This window comes from Heloderma suspectum, chromosome 6 (assembly GCF_057233095.1).
Source record: "Heloderma suspectum isolate Gila_16-S chromosome 6, 16-S_ref, whole genome shotgun sequence".
Taxonomy (NCBI): domain Eukaryota; kingdom Metazoa; phylum Chordata; class Lepidosauria; order Squamata; family Helodermatidae; genus Heloderma; species Heloderma suspectum.
In genome coordinates this window covers 26,702,940-26,726,652 of record NC_139463.1, presented here as the reverse complement: position 1 = coordinate 26,726,652, position 23,713 = coordinate 26,702,940, and the positions used below count along the sequence as shown (strand labels likewise).

General features: G+C 41.9%; 1 protein-coding gene across 5 annotated transcripts in view; it reads left to right on the top strand.

The window, feature by feature from the left end:
* OGDH (oxoglutarate dehydrogenase) overlaps positions 1-23,713 on the top strand; it is a 71,480-nt gene that overhangs the window by 29,128 nt on the left and 18,639 nt on the right. For 2 of the 5 annotated variants that reach the window (XM_084803878.1, XM_084803879.1), the window contains exons 4-12: positions 332-434; positions 8,664-8,708; positions 11,669-11,784; positions 14,976-15,130; positions 18,337-18,483; positions 18,885-18,975; positions 19,819-19,998; positions 20,264-20,392; positions 21,750-21,929. In XM_084803878.1, the coding sequence (XP_084660004.1) occupies positions 332-434; positions 8,664-8,708; positions 11,669-11,784; positions 14,976-15,130; positions 18,337-18,483; positions 18,885-18,975; positions 19,819-19,998; positions 20,264-20,392; positions 21,750-21,929 (1,146 nt within the window). Of the gene's footprint in view, positions 1-114; positions 206-331; positions 435-8,663; positions 8,709-11,668; positions 11,785-14,975; positions 15,131-18,336; positions 18,484-18,884; positions 18,976-19,818; positions 19,999-20,263; positions 20,393-21,749; positions 21,930-23,713 lie in introns of all 5 variants that reach the window. The other 3 variants (XM_084803880.1, XM_084803881.1, XM_084803882.1) reach the window with 3 other exon arrangements.

Genomic DNA, 23,713 nt, shown 5'->3' with positions numbered 1-23,713 from the left:
TGAAATACAGCAGCGTTGGTCTAGGTAAACTTGATGCCATGGCCTTGCAGAAACACTGCAATGTGAAAGATGATTTTAAACCAACATTGTGACTAATTTTGTTGTTGTTTCTAGGTCAGGGGTCACCACATTGCCAAGCTTGATCCTCTCGGCATTAGTTGTGTAAATTTTGATGATTCGGCAGTAACTGATTCTCCAAACGTCGGTGAGAATTATTCTGCAAATTAATTCTAATGTAATTTTAACTTTTATACCCCTTTCCTTTCCATCCCTCTCCCCTCATCCCTCTTTTGGTATCCACTTTCCTTTTCATTCCTGGCCCATTTCATAGATTCGAGGGCATCATGTAGCACAGCTCGACCCACTGGGCATCTTGGATGCTGATCTGGACTCTTCCGTTCCAGCCGATATTATCACTTCCGCAGACAAACTGGGTGAGGGCTCTAAGAGCAGTTAGTGCCGCATTGCTTGAGCTCCTCTCTCACTTTCACAGCTTCTAGATAGATTGCTTCACTAAGTCTGAAGGGAAAGGTCTTAAGTTTCCTTCATAATGATCACTTTTTAATAATTAAATCGGAGCAAAGATGATCTGTCCCTTGTCACCTACATTGTAGCCACAAGCTGTTACATACACAGTGCAAGCCAGCTTGCTCTCTTCTATCAGTTCTTGTTAATTTAAGTTTTGTTGTAAATGGCTCTAATTAGACTAGTAGCGCAAAGTATTTGCCTCTCTGAGAAAATGAGGAATATTTGGGGGTCATGTGTAGCTTGGGCTTTCTTCCTTGCATTTAGCATCTCTTGACCTCCAGTGTTATAAAGACGAGTAGGGCTCTTGCTTGGAGGTTTGGTGGCTTGTTTCACCAGCTTGGAGCTCTGCAATGATATGACTGTGGGGGGGAAGGGGGGGGATAATTTTTCAAAAGCCTCCAGGCATGTTTCATGGTGGCATTTCCTCACTCAGTTAAGTTGTAATCCTTAGGATTTTAGGGCAAGCTGCATAGCTAAGAAGAGCTGGATATTTGGTTTCAACTCTTAACCAATGGCTCTGTCAGTGATCATGACAAGGAAGCTTTGGAATGCATTCCCACATCTAATAAAGAAACTGAAATTATGGGAACCTTGGCTGGAAGATAGATGCATGTGTGTTCAGATGAGGATGTGTGTGCTGAGCAATATTTGGAATTCAGTTTTCTAGAACAATCCAATCTGCTCTTTACATTTTGATTACTATAGTGTATTGCCACTTTTTTGAGAGTAGTACAGGTTATGGTGGCTGAGCTCTATTGATTGCTGGTGCTTTCCACAGGTTAATCAACCTGGCTCCGCAAGCGCTTCTAAGTAGCATGCTTCTAACTTAGAGTAGAGCAATAATAATGACAACTAACCCCTTTAAAGGTTGAAATGTGATTAGAATATTTGTGCATGTTATGTAAACAAATTATCTTCTGTTGAGATATTCTGAATTGACATGATCATAGAATGTGTTTTGGTGAAATGGAAGGCATCCAAGGAAGAAAACAAAATAACTGTGATGAATATTCTTTTACCCATGTCTTTAAAGCACTTCTCTGATTAAGTGATAGAGAACATGTGCAGTGCAGTTCACTTGATTAAATGGTAATCTTTGAGTAGCAGTTGTCATTCTGAAGTTGTTGCCCCTCTGGATTAGGCATACGTTCATGCAGGGGTGTCAACCATGAGGCCAAGGGGCTCTTATCAGGCTGTTTAGGGGGATCCCCAATGTGGCCTGTGGTATTCCTGCTACATTCCACACAAACTACTGAACCATCTTCAGCAAGCATGTCAGGTACAGGACAGTGGGGTATGGCATAGTACAGTATATTGGAGTGGTGGTGATGGTGAATCCAGATGGAATGGACATGTTGGTGAAAAAAACATAGTGTGGCTCCTGTAGGATAGAAAATCCGGCTCTGCAACTCATTTTATTTTGTCCCTGCTTGAAAGTAACTGTATTACTATTAGTAACCTATCAGTAATACTACATATGGGTAACAAGGATTTACTTAGACTAGAGTTATACTACCACTAGTTTCTTATCAGTGTTCATATATGTTAATCCTAAGATTTTAATTAATATAGCTATCTATACTTCTGCATGCTTTGGATAAACTGTTCTGACCAGAGAGATCTTCATATTTTGAAAATGAGGCTGTTTGGGGTAAATAAAGATACTCAGTGTTTCCATAATTCACTAGTGGTATATATTTTTAGATCTTCTAGTATTTAGTATCTTATCCAGTCTTATTGGGGTCTTGGGACAGTACCTGGAGTGTGTTCTGATAAATATGTGCCACCTCACATGCTGAATCACCTGTGGCAATGGACAGTGGAAACTCAGTTTGTGAAGTGAGATATTAAAGAGCACTACAGTGGTAATCAAAGTGTTTTATAATCCATGATTAGTGTTTTATAATCAATGATGTAGCAAAGTGTTTTATAATCCATGATGTAGCAGTGTGTATTTCTATCCATTGTGGAATAATCAAGGCTGTGTGTACTCTGCACCACCAAAATAAATAGATTGGAAACTCTGTACTAAAGTGGCCACAATTCTGTTCCAAGAAAAGGTAAATTCTGCAAACTATATAAATTGTGCACATTAAAATTACGTATACTACAAAACATGCAAATATGTGCATAATTTTGTTTTATTAGTCATAGGAAAGGGTAGCAAGCTATGCAGGTCACTGTTGACTATCTTCTCCTTTCCTCCTTTTCCCCACTGTGAGATTTCACTAGGTGTTGGCTACACCCTCCCAAGCTTGTTTTTGCTGGTATAAGGGCTAGAAAATTAATTAAAAATCTGATGTTCTCAGAATGCTGAAAGTATATGCATGGGTGACACGTCATGGAGTACATAGGAAACTGTCTCGTACAATGTCAGTCACAATATGTGACTGGTAGTGGCTCTCCCAGATAACAGGCCTGAGGTCTTCCCCATCACCTGCTACCTGATCCTTTAACTAAAAATGTCGGATTGAACCCAGGACCTTCTGTATGCAAAGTATGTGCTCTGCCATACAGCTACATTATCTCACCCATTGCTAAACAATGAATTAACTGTATATGTAACTAGTATGGCTTTAACTTTGGTAGGCTGGCTTAAAACTGGATGTTCTGAGAAAGTCACAACTTTCTGTCTTGCTGTTTCAGGTGTTGGCAGGATGTTGCTGAATTCATATTGCAGCAGAGCTTTGGTTCAGAAAACATTTTTTTCTAATTTCAAGATAATTGGGCACAACTGAAAACCCTGAATCTGTTGTAGAAATAAAGATTGTTCATAGACTCATAGAGTTGGAAGAGGCCATTTAGGCCATCAAGTCCAAACTCAGTCCAGGAATCCAGTTTAAAGCATCGTTAACAGATGGCTGCCCAGTCTCTGCTTGAATACCTTCAGTGACAGAGAGCCCACCACCTCTCTAGGCAGTTGGTTCAATGGTCTGACTCCTTTGACCATTAGGAAGTTTTTCCTGATGTTCAGCCAAAATCTGTTTTCCTGTAACTTAAGCCCATTATTTCGTGTCCTACAATCTTGGATTATAGAGAACAGGTTGTGATCCTCTTCTGTGTGACAACTCTTTAGGCACTTGAAAAGTGCTATCATATCCCCCCTCAGTCTTCTCAAGGCTAAACATACCCAGTTCCTTCAGTCTTTCTTCATAGGGCTTAGTTTCTAGTCCCCTAATCATCTTTGTTGCCCTTCTCTGGACTTGTCCTACTTTATCTGAATCCTTCTTAAAGTGTTCTGTCCAGAACTTGGCACAGTATTCGAGGTGACCATCACAGAGTAGAGTGTTCTGAATAGTATAACCAGGGCTGAGCTATTTTAAGTGGTTCCATTGCATTCATGGTTGACACTCAAGCAGTTTCATACATGGTGTTGGCTCCTTCCACCATATCTGCAGAATATTGAAATGTTTACGCAAGTATTTTAGTAGGATTAAAAAAAACTACCTAAAAGAATTTTTTTTAGAATAATGCCAGCAGTAGATTCATATAGGATGCCTTAGCAGATTTAAGGGCTGTTCTTTGGTATTATGTACCAAAGAAGAAAATAAGCACATATGGTATCAAATATAAATTGGGCGGAGGAGTGTTCATCCCTTTTTTCCTTCCATATATTTGAGTGGAATGCAGTGCTTTCCCTGCTGCCATTTGCATGCATTTTGAATGGAAAAGCTGCTGACACATGTGCCATTAACATATGATGCAATATGTGCTTTTATATGTGTACCTGTGACAGAATTCAAAAATGAATGAATCTGCTCTGAGATCAGTCATTGATTTAACAAGGTGGCTGACATCTTGTTTAAAGGGACTATGCCAACTTCAGAATATACATGAGTAAGAGGAAGCAAAGTTTAGTAACTCTAGTTTAAAGATGGAACACTTCCCAGTTATTTTTGTGACTCTTGCTGTGTACTGTTTGACTGTACCAATAAGCACGGGGTAGTTTCCTGCCTGTAATTGGAAACCTGCTGCAAGCTGATGTACACGCCAGCTGTTTTTCCCGAGGTGTATCTTGTGAATAGCACTCTGCCCCTCATCCCACTTTATTTGGTTCTTCAAGCTCTACTACATTTTCAGGAAAGAATACTTTTTTTTAGCACTTTCCCATAATGTTCTTCAGGATGTTTGGACAGAGATATTAACATAAGCAGACCCACTCCCAGGCAAGAGTTGCAAAATGCTGTGTAAAGGGGCAGGGTGGAGCCTTTCTCATCACATCTAATGGTGAGGAAAGAACTCCTCCAGTCAGCTATTTCACACATTAAAATAGTCATGTGTGTATATGGTACTGCAGGCACAGGGAGACTAAAAGTAAAAGTAATTTGTGCTTCTTAGAAGATAAGTCAGTAGCAAATTAAGCTTAAATAGTCATGTTTCCCTGGGATTTCCTTTTGAAACTAATTAGTGTCTTAGTCACAGATTTAGGATGACACTAGCTGATCTGAGTTATAGAAGTATGAAGGTCAATTTCATATTCTTACCAAGGAGTGATTCTAAAGTTACTAGAGTCTTTGCTGATTAGCAATACTGAAAGAATGAATTAGTTACTATTGTCCTTTGACACCCAGAAGTGCTGTGCTAATGTGATTTTTATGCTGAGTACAGGCTTGCTGCTGAAAGCTAATTAATATCCAGTTGGGGTTTATCAGCTAGTAGTGGCTTCTGTGAAAGAGGTTTGTCTAGGTATTCTTCTTTTGTGTAGCACTGTTTTTGATCCTAGCAATAAAGTCCATGATATTTGCCACAAATCTTCCTAAAGTATAGTTTGCAGAGGTAATTGCTAACTTTGCACTGACTTGCTTTTGTGCCTGCATTCTAAAATGTGAATGCAAACAGGTACAAAGTTATTGCATTCCTAGATATAAAAATACTAATCAGGGAGAGTCACAAGCGGAGAGAAGATAGTATTGGCTGAAATGTGGCTCATATTTTAGTTTGGAAGATGTTGGCCTTAATTTTAAGTAATCCAACAGCATGACTTCAGTGTGACTCCAACACTGTGACGTCTTTTTGTATATTTTAATTTTTACTTCTTGGATACAAGTCTTTTATTACAGATAAGAAAACGTACTTCTGCATGTTCATGTCTAATTGAAAATATTGCCTTATCCTGTTTTTTTCCTTGTGTGCACACCATTATTTTTCTTGTTAATTGTCTTGCCACTAACATAGTGCAGAGATCCTGATTAGAACCACAAACCTTTTGAGAACAAGTGTAGATTCCTGTTTCCATAAAAATATACATGGATTTTTTATTCTTTTTCTAGATTGTCTTAGGTGCTACTCCACAAGAAGGGTTACATGCCTCTCAGGCCATTAGGAGGTTGTCTATATAACAATAATTGATTTGGAGACTATCTGTAGGCACACCACATCCCTTTCTGTATCCTCTCAGATGTCTTTTGCCTCAGCAAAAAGTGGCAGAATGGTAATTCATTGGCTTTTTCAAGCAGCAGGCCTTCAAGATCTAGCAACCAAGTTATGGCTGAAAATTCAATAGATGATTCAATTTATATAACCTCCAGGGCACTTTGGAAGGGCAAGCCCTCCGCTCCTGCAAGCCAGTCTTTACTTGATCTTTCAATGAGATGGTAGTGCTACACAGCTGCTTTTTCCCCAAGAATCAACACAGAACACAAGACTACTACACTCCATCCCAATCCTTGCATGCTATAGTTGATTGCATGGCATTTGAGTGAAGCGTTGGTCTCTAGTCTACTCTAACAAGTCTATCTTAATTCTTTTGGCACCCTGTAAACAATCCACCAATAGGATTTGTGATGCAAAGTGGAGAACCTTAGTAGAATGTTGAAAGGACCATGAGTTACATACAACCAAAATAAAGATTTGTCACATTCTGGATTTTAATTTTATTTTGCAAGTTGGTCCTAAGAAGTCTTAAAACTAATGCTCTTTATAGGTGGGTGACTTCACTAGCTTCTTAGGCAGAGGTATACAAAGCCACTTGGGAATAGAGAGCTTGGGATATTGAGTGGTATAGAAATTAAATGAAAATAAATAAATAAATAAAATGTGCTGTTCTGGACTAAATTGGTTTGTTCTGTTTGGTAGGCTATCATAGATTCGGTCCTTCCACTGATGCAATTTGTCCTACCCACATAGAGGTGCATTGCTTTAGTATGAGCCAACTTGTGGAATAGCACCTGAGACAGTCTGGGTACTCGCCTATGATTTGTTTTCCTCAGATTCTCTCAGGTGCCACTCCAACCCGCCATCTGCAACAATGGCAAGGAGCAGGGGCAGCCTACATGAACCTTGTGGTGAGAGGCTTTGACTTGTTCCGACATCATGAGGCATAGTGTCTTTCACAGCATTGTGCCTTTTACTTTTCAAAATATTGTTTTATCTTATTATTCATTGCTCTGGATCTGTCTGTCCGGGGATCATGTGGTGGGATGAGTGTAGAATATCTGTGATCCTCTCATTCAGTTAATGGTTAATGGTGCTTGCTGCTTTGGAAGAACTTATTTGGGAAGCTGTAGGGCAGGCCATGGTGTTCTTGAGGCAGTCCCCGTCAAAGTGTGTGTGTTAATTCTCCCACTACTGATCTGAGAGGAGTATAACTCATCTTGTGGACTGGCACTTGAGAGAATCTCACAGGTGAGTATTCAGCTGGCTGTTCTCGGCACTGATGGCTCTTGGCTGGGGAGGGTGAGAGACTTCAAATCTGTGGCTGTCTAGGTACCTTTGTGCAAATTACTCAGATTCCATTTTGAACCCCAGATTCATCCTTGGAGTACATAAGCAGCAGATTCTTAAAAGCTACTCGTCTGACTCTACTTCTTCAATTGGCCTTAATGCCCAGAAGCATTCTCTGAATCGAACATGGCCCCTCCCTGGGGGAAACCATCAAAGCCCTCTCCTCTTGGAGCTGAGTAGAAACTTCCCTATAAGTAAGAACTTCCCTCGCCTTGAGGTTCAGAGCTTTCTCAAACTGCTGTACAATACCCATACTTGCCTGATGCATTCAGCACAGGATGGTCATTAATTCAGGAGCTAAGGTACCACTGAAATGCATTTTTGCTCAAAGGAGTCTAGATGCTTACAACTGCATACAGAGGGCAGTGTTTACAGTTGCATCCTGAACTAATGATCATCCTGTGCTGAAAGCTTTCTCAGCGGGGTAGATAAGTATGCTTAGGAAGGTGCCTACTCAGCTCCATGAGAAAGCTCCACCAAAAGACTTCAGTGGTTTCCTCCTCGAGGGCAAATTGTGCTTCTGGGCATTGAGGCCAATTGAGAAAGGTGAGTTATGTCAGCAGTGACTTCAGTGGTACACAACCGGTTTCTGCTTGGTAAGATCCTCCCAGTAAATTGTTCTTCTGTGGGAGTTGGCCTCAAAATCTGTACTACAGCCAAGCAAGGATTTAAGCAAAGCCATGGACAGTAATTCCCACCTTGATAAAAATAACTCTGAAGATAAGAGCAGAAAGCCAGAGTAGCCAGTGATTAGATTGTTAACTGAAATGTAGGCTATACAGACTGAGTTGTGAATCTCACTGGCTTTCAGTATCTTTGTCTAATCTACCTCACATAGTGGTAGTGAGGGTAAAGTGTGTGAACCTTATGTACACTGCCTTGAGCTACTTAGAGGAAGAGTGGGATACAAATGTGATGTTAAAGAAAAACAAACTGTAGGTGAAACTCCGCTTCACCTAAAACAAATAAGAGATTCTATAATAAAGTGTTCAGTTTTGATTTTTGATTGGGTACCTGCCCTAGAGACCCCTCGTTTGATGGCTTAAACTTGATGTGCTGTACTATTTTTCATTTGCATATTTTACCTAAGGAAACAATAATGAGATCTTAAACCATGTAGCTTAACTGCTGTCTATCCAGTATAATCGTCATGCCTTTTTTTCTTTGTACAGTTTATATAGCTAGCCCTGAAAGATTCACTCAAGGATTTCTTCCCCCTGTATTAGTGCAGGCATCCTTCATTCTAACCCTCTCTTCTGTGGTGGATTTAACTGTATGTGTGGGTACTGTTTAAAAAGTAGACTTTCTCTTTATATTACTACTTTCACAATTCTTGGGGTTTTAAAAAACTAACTTTGACTGGGTCTCTCTGTCTTCTCCTTTCTGCATCCCACCTTTCCCTCCTTCCCCAGATCTTGCAGTATTCAAGGAGCGGCTGAGAGTGCTAACAGTAGGAGGTATGCAAATAATGAGCATTTAACCCTTCTGGAGATTAGGACTCTCTGAATAGTTGACTCTGGGACTCTGGGCATGTACAGTTTAGGTAAAGTTATAGCTTGCCCCATATTGCAACAGTGTTATGCCTTTTCCTTCCCAAAGAGATTTTCATTGTTGACAGTGAAACAGATGTGTGTGATCAAAGTGCTTCCTCAGTCATGCTCCCAAATTATGTACTCTTCCATTTGGTTCAGATTGGTAGCCATTTTCCCTATTGTATGCTTGTCTTTTTTTTGTTCTCTTGAGTATTTCAGAAAGCATTGTCATGCTTTAGCATCCTGTACTATGCTAAAATTTAATTGTTACTGGATGTTCATCAGAGTATATGTCCAAGTGGCTGGTAGTGATACTTAGGCTGATTTCTGTGAATTGTCTTTGTTGTGCAAAATGATCCACACAGATGCTTAACTTTAGGCAGCGAGATTCATCTAAATAACTAGTTTTGGTTATTTTTCTGCCATGCTAAGAGATTGCCATACCCTTGTAATCCTGAATTGGCACTTGCAGAAGAGTTGGGCAGTTAGGTGCCCAAATTCTTCATTGTAAGCTCCTAGCTGAAAAATTATTTTTAATCTAATGATTGAAGGGAGCAATATTAGTGAAAACAGTGGGGTTATCCCAAACAATATGTGGTGCTTAGAACTGATTAACTTCTCTGGCCTTCTTCCTGGCAGACTAGTATGTTATGAAGGATATATAACACTTGGGAAGTGAAGGGTATTAAGACAATTCTTCCTTGGTGTATGTATAAGATGAATATTCTTCAACTTTGCTGCTGTCACATGATCCTATATACTTCTCTGAAAAGGTACCTAACTTTGACTTTGATCTGGATTTGGCGTCATAAGATCTCTGTAGCTATTTGGATTGCTGTCCTGCTGATCAGATTCTAGTGCACCTAACTCAGGGGTGGGGAATGTGTGGCCCTCCAGATGTTTTGGCCCACAACTCACATCATATTTATACCTTACATAAAAGTCCCCGCCAATCATGTTTTCTTCCTCTGTCAGCATCTTTAGTATGGGATGGGAAATGCACTGCTGACATAGCTGCAACACTTGCATTTACCCTAGCCTGATCCTATGTCCATGTTTGCAAAGTGATATCCTTCAGGCTGACAGTGTGTTGCTTGTAAAGTCCTTAAATATTTCACATTTCTGCTCTTAAAAGGGGGGGGGACAGTATGGTAATTAACTAGCCAGATGTTCCTCCTAAGGACATAACTCCATGTGACACTTGATATGGGGCTGCCACCAAAAATGGCAGCAATATTTCCAGCCCTCCAGATGTTGCTGGACTGCAACTCCCATCAGCCCTAGTCAGCATAGCCAATTGTGAGGGATGATAGGAGTTGTGGACCAGCAACATCTGGAGGGCCACAAGTTGCCCATCTCTGCTATAATGTTTAGTCAGATTTATCCCATTTTGTTTCCCTGCCCTCACTCTACATCATTGGCTGCTGCTAGTGGGAGGGCAACATGGGGTAAGTGTAACTAAACATTGCAGGGAAAGGTTGAGAACTCAGCATTGGGTGGCTGTTTTTCATCGGGTATAACATGAAGTTCTTTTTCTACCAACCTGCTTCCAAGATTACATAGTCTTCTATTACAGTGGAGCAGAAGTGTGATAAAAGAATAAAATGCTTTGGAATTGGCCTGTTATAGGAAGAAGAATGGGATGGCCCCCTTCCTGCCCATTGAGGTGAACAATAGAAGCCCTTTCATGTGTCCTGCCACCATCTGAAGTGTAGTTGGCAGGAACAAGGGAAGGGCCTTCTTGATTGAGGCGTCCAGGATGTGGAACTCGCTCTACCAGGCAATCCATCTACTCCTCTCCTCAGCAGCCTTCTGCCATCATCTTAAGGCATTGTTTCTTCAGAACTTTTGCCTGACCTTTGTTTTGACTTTTGTCTCCCTCTGGATTAGATAGTGTGTTAGTTTGCTGGTTCTGAGTGCATATTTGATGTGGAAAAGTGAGACAGGAATTTCAAAATAGATAAATTTTGTCTGCAGCAGTTGCCAGACATTCACTAGATATCAAGTTGTTAATCATTAAGGAGTTTGTCTTTAATGTTGCAAAGTTCTTGTCAAACTGCTGTGCAGAATCCACTCCTGTCAGTTGCTATATCCTTTTATAGACATCTTTCTGGCCCTCAGAGCTGTCAGATCTTCAGCCGAAATATCTTTTAATTTTTATTCTAGCAGCTGATGCTAAAGTACTTTAATAGCGGCAATAACATGTTGGTCCTGGTGTGCGTTAGTGTGACTGGAAGTTTTGCATAGTAGATATTTAAATGAATTTTTTAGAAATAATTTCAAGATTTCCAGGAAGCAAAGCCTTTTTGAGGCCTGTAGAGAGAGCTTTAGTTGCACAGAGACCAGTTCATTGTAAAATCTTTGTTCCCCTGGGGTGAGCTATTCAGGAGAGTCCTCTGCAGAACCCTAAGCCTGATACATAATCTTGCTGCTTTTCAATCTTTTGGTTCTGGGAGTTGGTTCTTTAACTCTTTATTTCCTGCTTCTATTTACTTTTAATTCTGAATATGTGGTGAAATGTGGTGGCAATGTATGTTCGCAATACTTTTTACTTGTTTTCTTTTTTTACGTTCTAAAATGTATTATGCGGGTCTAAAATTCTTATTGATTCTTCCCCTGGATTTAATTTACCAATTTCCATGGCAAGTATATTATTTGTTTATACTCTGTGTGCCTTATAAGAACTTTTTTGTTCTTGCTTACCTGTCTATCATTTTAATTACTGCTTGTTTTTTATTCATACAAACCTCCTTCATGCTTATTTTGTGCTGCTTTCTTGTCCCTTCCCTTCTTCACCAAAACCTGGGTCCTGTGCTGCGGCTGTCTCCATCGAACACCCTCCCCCACTTCTTCTTTGCCTTCTCCTATCCATGAAAATCCTGCAGGGTTTTACGGCCTGGATGAATCCGACCTTGACAAGGTATTTCACTTGCCCACTACCACATTCATTGGAGGAAATGAGTCTGCTCTCCCACTTCGGGAAATCATCCGTCGTTTAGAGGTGAGAAACTGGAGGCCTAAAAACTGTTCAGACATTATTCCTTTTCTCCCTACCTACCTTGCTATCTATGCATAGCAAGGCAAGCCACAGGCATTGGGCTTGTTTGCTTCTTCCTTGCTGCTCTCACAGCATATTTAAAATGGCTGCACAAACCACATTCAATTAAACACAGGATTTCCTTATTTGGGCATATACTTCTACAAGCCAAGAGTGGGAAGGAAGATTGCTAGAGGCCCACTCCCAGGCTCATTATGCATAGAGTTTGCACAGAGGAGTGATGTTCAAATAGCCTTCTAATCACAAAGTTGTTATCCTAGATCACTTTTTCTGCATTTGGCTTTTTTTAACATGTTGTTAACAGTGTAGTCCTGAAAATGTTGTTTTAAAATAATGATCATCCTCAACAGCAGGGCAGAAGTGATATATTCTTACTGTTATGGAGACTAAGAACAGATCTGAGACTGCAGGGAAAACATGGGGCTCAATACAAAAGCTTTTACTACATGGAGCTGATCTCCATGTAGGAAAAACTGTCCCACTCCATACCATAAGTGTGGCAAAATAAATGTTGGCACCTTACTTCCCACGTGAAACGATACATGCATTTTCTACATAGGTATTATCTTTCTGTAGGAAAAATACTGTCTGTGAAGCAGTCCTCAGAAAGACACATTGCTTAAATCAGCCTTCCCCAATGTGGTGCCCTCCAGATGTTTTGGACTTCAACTCCTATCAGCCCCAACCAAGTTGGCCAGTGATCAGGAATGCTGGCAGTTGTAGTCCAAAACATCTGGAGGGCACCGGGTTGGGGAAGCCTGGCTTAAATCCTCTGCTACAATTCCAACACTGATAATGATGTATTGCTCCCAGTGGCAGTTGGTAGGAGAGCACACCTGGTAAACTCACTTCTCAAAACTGTTTTTTTCCTTGCAATGTCGAAAAGCTGTGCTACTGTCATTAGAAGCAACACTGCCATCAGCTGCTATGAGTGATCCCCTTTTGTGTGAAGAAGTTGCAACAAGCTGGTGCCATTTTAAGCACCTCTAAACTCAGTTTGCTCTGAGATGTTCGTAGGGGTTATAGCTGGTGGCGTTGCTTCTGATGAGAAGTGCTGCTTCTGGAAACTGCAAGAGGGAAAAGCCTTCATTAAGAGCTACCTGTTCTCAGAATATTGTGGAAGCCCACATACAGATTCACCTGCTAATACCAGGTTATGCTGTACCTTAATCTGAAATGTAAAGTACACTTTCAAAGCCTATGTGAATTCTTCTTTAAGGAAGTACATCTATAGCCGAGTCTTTGGACAGGTAAGATGTTTTCAAGAATAACTTGTCCTTGAGGAACTATTTTAGGGAAATACACTGTAGAGAATTTGATCCCTAGTGCACTGCACATCTCAGAAAGGCAGTAAAATAGTAATTTAAAATACAGTTATCCAGACCTGCAACAACAGATGGGAAAGTGAGAGCAGATTCTTATGAGTGTTCGACTCCCATTTGAGTGGGAGTGGGAGACAACATTTGAGTGTTCGACAAATGGCTGACTGGACAGCCATTTGTCAGGGATGCTCTGACTTGGATTCCTGCATTGAGCAGGGGGTTGGACTCGATGGCCTTGTAGGCCCCTTCCAACCCTACTATTCTATGATTCCCAAAACTGCTGCACTGTGAAAAGTATGTAATATGAAAGCTTAAAAGTTTTAATGGCCATTCCTGATGGAAGCAAATATCCTCCTCTGTATTCTGGTAGACATACAGTTTTCCTTGCCAGTGTGGGTGCCTCTTGCTCAGCAGAGCAAAAGAACAGCTGCTGCTGACTCTTAAAAAGAAAAGGGAGGGGACAGGGATGAGAAAACCTTCAAGGACAGTAACACTCCTTTCATGTACCTGCTGTAACTACGTTCATGCAGAATAGAGATGAACAGTCAGCCGCCTCACCAGCAGTGGCTTTTTCCTAGTCTACTTGTCATCTCAAAATACACCCCCCTTTATTCTGGGTTTTAGGGTTGCCTTCACTTTCCACTCAATAACAAGGTTCTAATTAACGTGCTTCATAAGGCAGCAGCACTTTCTGGTGAAGGAAATAGAACTTTGTGTCCTCTGCCTGTGTTAGCTCTCAGTGTCATGTCTATGCCTAAAAATAATTTCCAACAAGGCTGTTTAAAGGCCAGCCTTGCCACCACTTGCCAGACATTCCATTGTTGCTCTGCTTGCATCTCATGCAGTCCCCTTGCTCGGTATTAGAATTTGAACACAACCATTTTAAAGTGCAGCTAGTACAGTGATTTCTGTGATTTTTAACTCGGTTGTTTTCTGCCTGCAAGGAGCACTTTACACTTCAGCTTGTTTGTCATGGAACCTCTGTGCATTGCTTTAGGATATATATTAATTTTACACAGCGCATTAGCCAGGCCAGTTGGGCCTTGATCATTGCTCATGTAAACTGAGTGAACTCCAAAACGAGTGGTCCACTGAGTGGTCCACTTTAGCTGCACATTGCAGAGGCAGATTAGTAGTAATGGTCAAGCTGTATCTTTTAGATAAGCTTGTCTGCCATTATCTACTTGTTGAGGAGCCCCTGATAAATTTCCAAGGTTTGAAAACCACTGGCTTAGCTGAAGACCTTGGATATATCCAACTTCAGGGGCCGGGGGTTCAGTCCTAGGTTTGGATACAATACACAGTCTTCAAGTGCGTGGTCCTGACTATGTTTACTGGAAACTAAATCTAATTCCAGAGCCAGTGTGGTGCAGTGCATAGTGTGTTGGATTTGGATTGTCAAGACCAGGCCCCAAATCCTTGCTTATCTATGAAGCTTCACCAGATGGGCCTCTCTGCTAGTCTAATCTAGCAATGGGCAAGTTGTGGCCCTTCAGATATTGTTGAACCACAACTCCCATCAGCCTAGCCAACATAGCCAATGGTGAGGGATGATGGGAGTTGCAGTCCAACAACATCTGGAAGGCCACAAGTTGCCCACCCCAGTCTAATCTACCTCACAAGGTATTTGTGATGGTAAAATGGGCTAACCGAATGTGCGCCACCCCAATTTTATTAGAGGAAATGAAGGATATCAGTACAATAAATAGGATTATGTTTAGACATGACTAACTTATATGATAATTTAATTTGTGCTTGGAAATGGTCAGAACTTCTGCTTTAACTTGTATCCTCCCTTTCTGTATTAAACAGATGGCTTACTGTCAGCACATTGGTGTAGAATTCATGTTTATTAATGATCTGGAGCAGTGCCAATGGATAAGGCAGAAATTTGAAACACCTGGTGTCATGCAGTTCTCTAATGAGGAGCAGCGCACCCTGCTGGCTAGACTAGTCCGATCAACCAGGTACTTCTATTTCTTCAGCCTGCATTAATGAAACTTGTTGGAGTTGTAGGTGGAGGGAATGTGTGTGTCTATGTGTTAGTAGAAGCCCTGAAGCCTCCCAGGTTTCATATTTCATGGAAACAGATTAGGAGCCTACCAGTGTAGGTACATGGCCCAGAAGAATGAGAGTTTGTCCAAGTGTTGACATCCTTGGCAAATTGAGATGTAAAGAGGCAGAGACGTATTGCTCTCTACAGCATGTTCTTCAGAGCACATTTCTCGTGGGGAGTGGCCTTTTATTTGAGCAAATAACTGTGCCTCCACCTAGGATAAATTTGTGTTATGTAGAGCTTCCTCATCAAGAGGCCTAAACACATTAAGCAATAGCAGAGAGAGAGAGAGAGAGAGAGAGATTTCAGTGAATAGGTAGACCTACACCCATGCTAACTCAGGATGACATCCCATGCATCTGGTGAAGTGGGCTCTGGTCCACGAAAGGGTATGTCTTAAAAACCATTTTTGCCTGAGATGTTGGTGAGCGATGCCACCCCTCCTTCCTCATATTCATACTGTTTTATTGCTTTGCTGTTTTAGGCTGCCATCCTATATACACTTACCTGAGAGTAAGTGCCATTGGACTCAGTGGGTCTTGTTTCTAAATAGACATGGATAGAATTGTGCTGTGAAAAACTAAGCACTTCTTATGAACCACTCGGCACTGGAGTGCTCACCTGGTCTTTTAAAATGAAGCCAAAAAGTTGCACAGAACCAGAAATTAGACACTAAAGATACCTCCTCAAAAGCAATTCCCACTTTCTTATGAACCTTGTAATTTAAAAACCTTATGTGTTCGTTATTTCTTGAAGGGCTGTGTACTTTCGTTGACGCTGCATGTACATCCTTCTTGATGAGATTTTTCCGGCTAAAGCAGCAATCAAGACTATAATTATCCTCTTCCCCCTTCCCTCCAACCCATTACAGGGGATAAGTTATTGCAGTCATTGCATAGAGTGTAGCCTAACATGAAACAGAAAGTCTACTCTTTATTTAGGAAAGCCCTCAAGTGCTGGTTCTTCCCACTTTTCTCTGCTTACTCGCACCTTTGACCTATTTCATACTGAGATTAACTATATGTGACCACACTGAATCTATATGCACAGCTTCGTCTGCTGGCTCCCTGGATGACTTGCAAAATTACCCTTCTGAATCCTTATAATTTTTTCCCTCGTCCTGTTTTTACTCTGGCCTCCCATACTCTTGAGTCATAAAGCAGGATGTTTGAGAGATCCAGAAGAATGTGACCCTCACTCTGTATTGCGGAGGTGGGGGCGGTTTTAAAAAGTACTTCCTTTTGAAAATGCAGCTTGCCATGCCATGACCAGGTGTTGCTACTGCCTCTACATCTCTTTGAGTGATGCTTTTTATGCCTCACGCTAATGCGGCAGAAGTTCTTCCTTTCAAACCCCCCACTTCCTCTGTCCTTCACAGCTAGGGATGTACAAAAGTCACTTACCTTTTCGCAGGGGTGCTTCACGGTGGGGGGGAGGCGCTTTGCTTCTCCCCCCGAAGTTCAGGTGAGGGGGGGGAGGAGCCCCGCCTCGCCCGGCCGAAATTCAGGCCGGGGAGAAGCGCCCCGTCTCCCCGGCCGCGAAACAAAAAGTGTAAAAAAAAAAAAACCAACCGTGATAGGCTACGTAACGATTAACATAGCCTATCATGGCTAGATTTCCAAAGTCAGCCGTGATAGGCTACGTAAATCGTTACGTAGCCTATCACGGGTGACTTTGAAAAAAAAGAAGAAAAAAGCGCGTACACAAATGGCGGTGCCCTATGGGCGCTGCCATTTGCGTTCCTTATTTGGTCCCGGTAGTCTACGTAAAGATTTACGTAGACTACAGCGTAGTCTACGTAAATCTTTACGTAGACTACCAGGACCAAATAAGAAACGCAAATGGCGGCGCCCATAGGGCGCCGCCATTTGCATACGCGCTTTTTTTTTTCAAAGTCACCCGTGATAGGCTACGTAACGATTTACGTAGCCTATCACGGCTGACTTTGGAAATCTAGCCATGATAGGCTACATTAATCGTTACGTAGCCTATCACGGGGTTTGGGGGTTTTTTACACTTTACTTTGTAATGGCGGCGGCAGCAGCCGGTCAGAAGACCGGCTGCCGCCCCCGCCCCCGCCGAAAGGCCGACGAACCGCTGCCGGGACCCGCCGCCGGGATGGACATTCGCCAAAGGTAAGTCCCATCCCGGGGGGGGGGGGCGGAGAATTTCACCGCCAATTTTGGGGGGCCAAATGCGTTGGCGCTCAGCCCCCCGAAGATTCGGGGAGAAATTCTCCGCCATCCCTATTCACAGCCCATTACAAATTGGTGTTCCAATTTGTTGTGTGTCCACATTCACAATGCTTTAGAGCAGGAATGCACAACCTTGTTGGCCCAGAGGGCCTCATGTGATGTTAGGTGTTACAGACTGCACACGCCCACACACACCCACACACACACACACACACACACACACATATACCAGCAATCCTGATACAGATCTCTCTTTCAACATAGCTAGCAGTGGCAGGGAAAGAGCGATCAGTATGAGGCTGTCTGGTGTGGGGAAGGGAATGAAATGGTGGGAGGGTCAGAGCACCCTTGGGCGGGGGTGGGGGGGAGGCACAGTAATTGTCTTGTGGGACACAGGATGTGTACCCCTGTGTTAGGGCAAAGGTTCCAAATCTTGAATACAGATTTGTATGTCTTGTCTCCCCATTTCAGATCAAGATTAAGGGGTTACACAAAGACATCTCCATATATACCCCTCTCCACTATCCCTTCTCCTTTGCAATAGGAAATAGTAGAGAGAAAAAGATTAAGTGTAACTTTCTGCATGGAGCAAATGGGAGTGCAGAGATCACAACTGTCCCTGCCATTTGTTCCTGTCATTGGAGAACACTGGAACAAGTACTGTGGACAAGGATATCACCTTTTCACTATGTTTGACTTTGCTCCACTTTTAAAAATGTAATCAATGTCCTTCCTGAACTAATTTTTAAAGATTCTATCACACCTCTTTAAATCCCTTCCTACATATTTGTCCTGTTGAATTAGAGACTTCGTTTTTCTTTAGTAATAGCATATTAGTTTACACAACTCACTTAAAATTATCTAAGACCCTTCTGGGTTCTGTGGCAGTTGTCTTAAAAGTGACTTATTTTCTGCCTTCCAGATTTGAAGAATTCCTGCATAGGAAGTGGTCTTCTGAAAAGCGGTTTGGTTTGGAGGGTTGTGAGGTGCTGATCCCAGCTTTAAAGACAATAATTGACAAGTCAAGTGAGAAAGGAGTGGATTATGTTATCATGGGGATGCCACACAGGTAACTTTGATCTTGGGGTAAACTCATTATCAGAAGGGAGTGAAGTTTGTATGGTGATGAAGATATGTTGGTGTGCAAGTTGTACTTGAATGTAGGAGGCCTGAGCTGACATCTCATCTCTGCTCTTTGTGTTATTGGACAAGTTGCTCTTCTCCGAGTCTCATTACTCCCATTTTAAAAATGAGAATGATAAATTATTATCTCACTGGATCGCCATGAAGGCAAACACAGAATCATAAATTGCCACATGAATTGTACATAGTAAAGATAAGAGTTCAGTTAAACCAGAAATGCTATAATTCTTTTTACTGCAAGGGAAGGTATGGCAAAATGAGTTTTTAAAAAAAATTCTCCATATAACCCTGCGCAGTTTCTTGCTAAATATGGTTTTGGTTTTCTAGAGGGCGTCTGAATGTGCTTGCCAATGTTATCAGGAAGGAGTTGGAGCAGATTTTCTGCCAATTTGATTCTAAGCTGGAGGCTGCAGATGAGGTGAGCCAACTCCTTAATCTGTGTGTAGGTTATGCCCTCCTGCTCCACAGAGTTCTTTCTCATACTGGATGATGATTACACAGCTTTGAAAACAAGAGCAACATAACGTGTCCCCTTTCTCCTTTGAACATCCGCTCTTAAAGGGCCATATGTTTGCCTCTTGCATTTTTACTAGTTGGTCAGTGGGGCTAACTCTGCATTAACACTTGGATTGTCCTAATGTTGTCCGGAGCATTTAAGCAGCATTTCATCAAAGCTGAAATTGTGACATGCTGTTGTAACTGAATGCCAAAATGAACTTCCCAGTGCTCTGAACCTAGCCTTTCATATAAGCCTGAGATTCAGGAGTAAGTAATACAATTTAAGATTCCATAGTACCTAATCCTCCTCATCCCATATGATAGATGACTATATAAAGGTGAGCCTTGTGAAATTGTAAACACTCCTCAAGTGACTTAAAGTAACAGCTGAGTGCTACTACAAGATTAATGATTCTTGACAGCTACTACTGGGCCCATCTGCATATGGGATAGAAGTGTTGATACTTTCTGTACTAGAATCTCATTCTAGATAGAGCCATACTGCAAAATCCCATCAATGTGAGCAGAGGTAAAGGCCAAAGTAAAGCAGTCTTCTCAGCAGCAGCAGCACCCTTTTATCCATTCTGTTTTGTATTCTGGACAACTCTGCACTTGCTTTGAATGAACACTCCATGCACCTTGGACAAGGTTCATTCCCTTCCAAAGGACTCAGACTGTAAACATTTTGTGGCTTTCTCGAGGCCCTGAAAATTCACAGCATCAGAAACTCAGACTTAAAGTCAGACTTGTTCTCTCTTCTCAGGGCTCAGGGGATGTAAAGTATCATTTGGGAATGTACCACCGGAGGATTAATCGTGTCACTGACCGGAACATCACTCTTTCATTGGTTGCAAATCCTTCCCACTTGGAGGCTGCTGATCCTGTAGTTCAGGGCAAGACAAAGGCAGAACAATTTTATTGTGGAGACACTGAAGGGAAGAAAGTAAGTTGGCACATATAACCTGTCTAGTCCTTTTTTGTTCTCTACGCATGGGTGGTCAATTGGAAGAAAGATATTTTTCCGTGCCAAAGTAGTACCTCTGATATAGACTTCTTGTTGTCTGCTTCCTTCTCCAACCAATAACCTCTTCTTAAGTAACATTGCCATAACCTCTGCATTCAGCTCTGGGTACCTAGTGCTTCAAGATTACTGATAAGCCTTTTGTTTGTTTGTTTGTTTGTTTGTTTGTTTGTTTTGGTCCTCAAAGGTGATGTCCATCCTTTTGCATGGAGATGCTGCTTTTGCTGGGCAAGGTATAGTTTATGAGACTTTCCACTTGAGTGACCTGCCTTCCTATACAACACATGGGACAGTTCACGTGGTAGTGAACAACCAGGTAAAATGTGGATCTTTGTTGTAATGTCAGATTCTATAGCTCCTCTTCCCAATTTCAGAGCAACTAATTAGGAGCATGGTGGTCTTGTTAACGTTTCGTGTCTACATTCCTAGTAAAACTTCAGTGAATTTTGTTTTAATTGTGAAGATTTCAGTTACAGCTCATTACTGTTACTGACCTCCTGTTCCTCCAAATGCATCTGGATGGGCAAATTTAAACATGCCAGCTTCTTTTTCTTCTCCCCCTGACTTTTTGGGGTTCCCCCTTGATGTTGTCTGTTTGTTATTGTTTATTTGCAAATTAGAAGAAGAACATGGCAGCTACCTGGAGTGATGTTGGCTGAGCTGTAATAGTTGAGCTCATAACCAAAGCATTGTCCTTTCATAACTTCAGCTAATTCATTGCTGGGACACACGTCTAGGAGGGAAGCCCTTATTGAATAGTGATACCATAGGTGTTCAGCAATTTTCAGCCAGCAGCAGCTGGAAGGTGGGCATGAAAGCAGAGGACTAAAACTTAAGAAACTACCATCTTCAACTGAAAACTCAAATTTCTCAGTGTTATGCCTAGCCCTAACAGATACTTGGAGTATTTGGTGAAAAAGCTTTCATCATGTACAGAGAGAAAAGAGCTGTACATCTCTGAAATAATTAAAACACTGATGGCAGCTTCATAAAGGAATAAACTAGCTAAGTTAGTGATGACAAGAGGAACTGAAAATGCAAAGAAAGGAAAAAACATGTGGGCCAGAACTATCTTCCTCTCCCCACCATGTATAAACACATACCTATTTACTTGTGTTCCTTGCGGTGGAATTTAACTGCAAGCTGCTTTGGGATCCAATCTATGCTCTAAACTGTGTTATAAATATAATCTGCTCAGTGGATCCTGGGCCCCACTGTTTTGGAATCACTGCCTAAGCAGTCAACTACTTTTGCATAAAGCATTTTCAGTCAATGGTGATGCATTAATGGAGATCCAGAGCTGATCGCAGACTCTGAAATTCCCTGCTGAGAAAGGCTAGGTTGTCCCCCTCTTTGCTGTCCTTCTGCCAGCAGGCAAAAATGTTTTTATTGAGGCAAGCCTTTGTCATATGAACTGGTCTGTTGCTGAAGGGGTTTTCCGATTGGTTGGTGTTGTTTATTTCTTTTTAGTTGTGGTTTTAATTTGTTTTATTATGTTTTAATTGAAGATTGTATTTTTAATCCAGATTTTATTATAAGCCGCCTTGAGCGCCATTCTTTGAGAGAAAGTCGGCCTATACATTTAATTAATTAAGTCCCCATGTAGCTCTTACTCAAACCCTTAGTTCTCTTCATGGTTACTTTTCTTAAATTGTTTCTATTGTCTTCTCCAGATTGGATTCACTACTGACCCCCGTATGGCTCGGTCTTCTCCATACCCAACAGATGTGGCCCGGGTGGTTAATGCACCCATTTTCCATGTCAATGCTGATGACCCAGAGGCTGTGGTATATGTATGCAATGTGGCAGCTGAATGGCGAAATACTTTCCACAAAGATGTAGTGGTGGATCTGGTAGGTGGCACTGGTTCTTTTGGGTATATTGGTAAATCTGTGTTATGAGCACATATAAGAAAATATTTATAGAATCATAGAATAGTAGGGTTGGAAGGGGCCTACAAGGCCATCGAGTCCAACCCCCTGCTCAATGCAGGAATCGAAGTCAAAGCATCCCAGACAGATGGCTGTCCAGCCTCGTCTTGAATGCCTCTGGTGTGGGAGAGCCCACTACCTCCCTAGGTCATGGGTTCCGTTGTTGTATTGCTCTAATAGTCAGGAGGTTTTCCTGATGTTCAGCCAGAATCTGGCGTCCTGTAACTTGAGCCCATTATTCTGTGTCCTGCACTCTGGGATGATTGAGAAGAGATCCTGGCCTTCCTCTCTGTGACAGCCTTTCAAGTACTTGAAGAGCGCTATCATATCTCCCCTCAGTCTTCTCTTCTCAAGGCTAAACATGCCCAGTTCTTTCAGTCTCTCTTCATAGGGCTTTGTTTCCAGTCCCCTGATCATCTTTGTTGCCCTCCTCTGAACCCTCTCCAGTTTGTCTGCATCCTTCTTAAATGTGGTGCCCAGAACTGGACACAGTACTCCAGATGAGGCCTAACCAGTGCTGAGTACAGGGGAACTAGTACTTCCCGGGATTTGGAAGCTATACTTCTATTAATGCAGCCCAAAATGTCATTGGCCTTTTTTGCAGCCACATGACATTGTTGACTCATATTCAGCTTGCGATCGACAACAATTCCAAGATCCTTCTCACTTGTAGTGTGGTTGAGCCACGTATCCCCCATCTTGTAACTGCATTTGGTTTCTTTTTCCTAGGTGCAGAACTTGGCATTTATCCCTATTAAATGTCATTTTGTTGTTTTCTGCCCAGCGCTCCAGTCTATCAAGATCACTTTGAATTTTGTTTTTGTCTTCCAAAGTATTAGCTATCCCGCCCAATTTTGTGTCATCAGCAAATTTGATCAGCATTCCCTGCACCTCCTCCTACAAGTCATTAGTACAAATGTTGAAGAGCACTGGGCCCAGGACTGAGCCCTACGGTACCCCGCTCATTACCTCTCCCCAGTTTGAGAAGATCCCATTGATAAGCACTCTTTGAGTCCGATTCTGTAGCCAACTATGGATCCACCGGATCGTTGTTTCATCTAGCCCACTTTGAGCTAGTTTGCTCATCAGGATATCATGGGGCACTTTGTCGAAAGCTTTGCTGAAGTCGAGGTATATGATGTCTACAGCATTCCCACGGTCCACAAGGGAGGTTACTTGATCAAAAAATGAGATCAGATTCATCTGGGAGGATTTGTTCTTGACAAATCCATGTTGGCTTCGAGTAATCACTCCATTGTTTTCAAGGTGCTTACAGATGGATTGCTTTATAATCTGGTCCAGAATTTTCCCAGGGATTGATGTCAGGCTGACTGGTCTGTAGTTCCCAGGTTCCTCCTTTTTACCCTTTTTGAAGATAGGGACAACATTATCCCTCCTCCAGTCATCTGGCACTTCACCCATCCTCCATGATTTCTCAAATGTAATAGGCAGTGGTTCTGAGAGTTCTTCTGCCAGTTCCTTTATTACTCTAGGGTTCATCTGGCCCTGGAGATTTGGACTCATTCAAAGTAATTAAGTGTTCCTTGACCATATGCCTATCAATCTCAAGCTGCAATCCCGCCCCTTCGGCCTGTACTTTGCCTTTGCCAGGGGGGGCATAGACCCTCTTTTGGGAGAAGACTGAGCCAAAGTAGGAATTGAGCACCTTTGCCTTTTCTTTGTCATCTGTTATCATTTTGCCATCC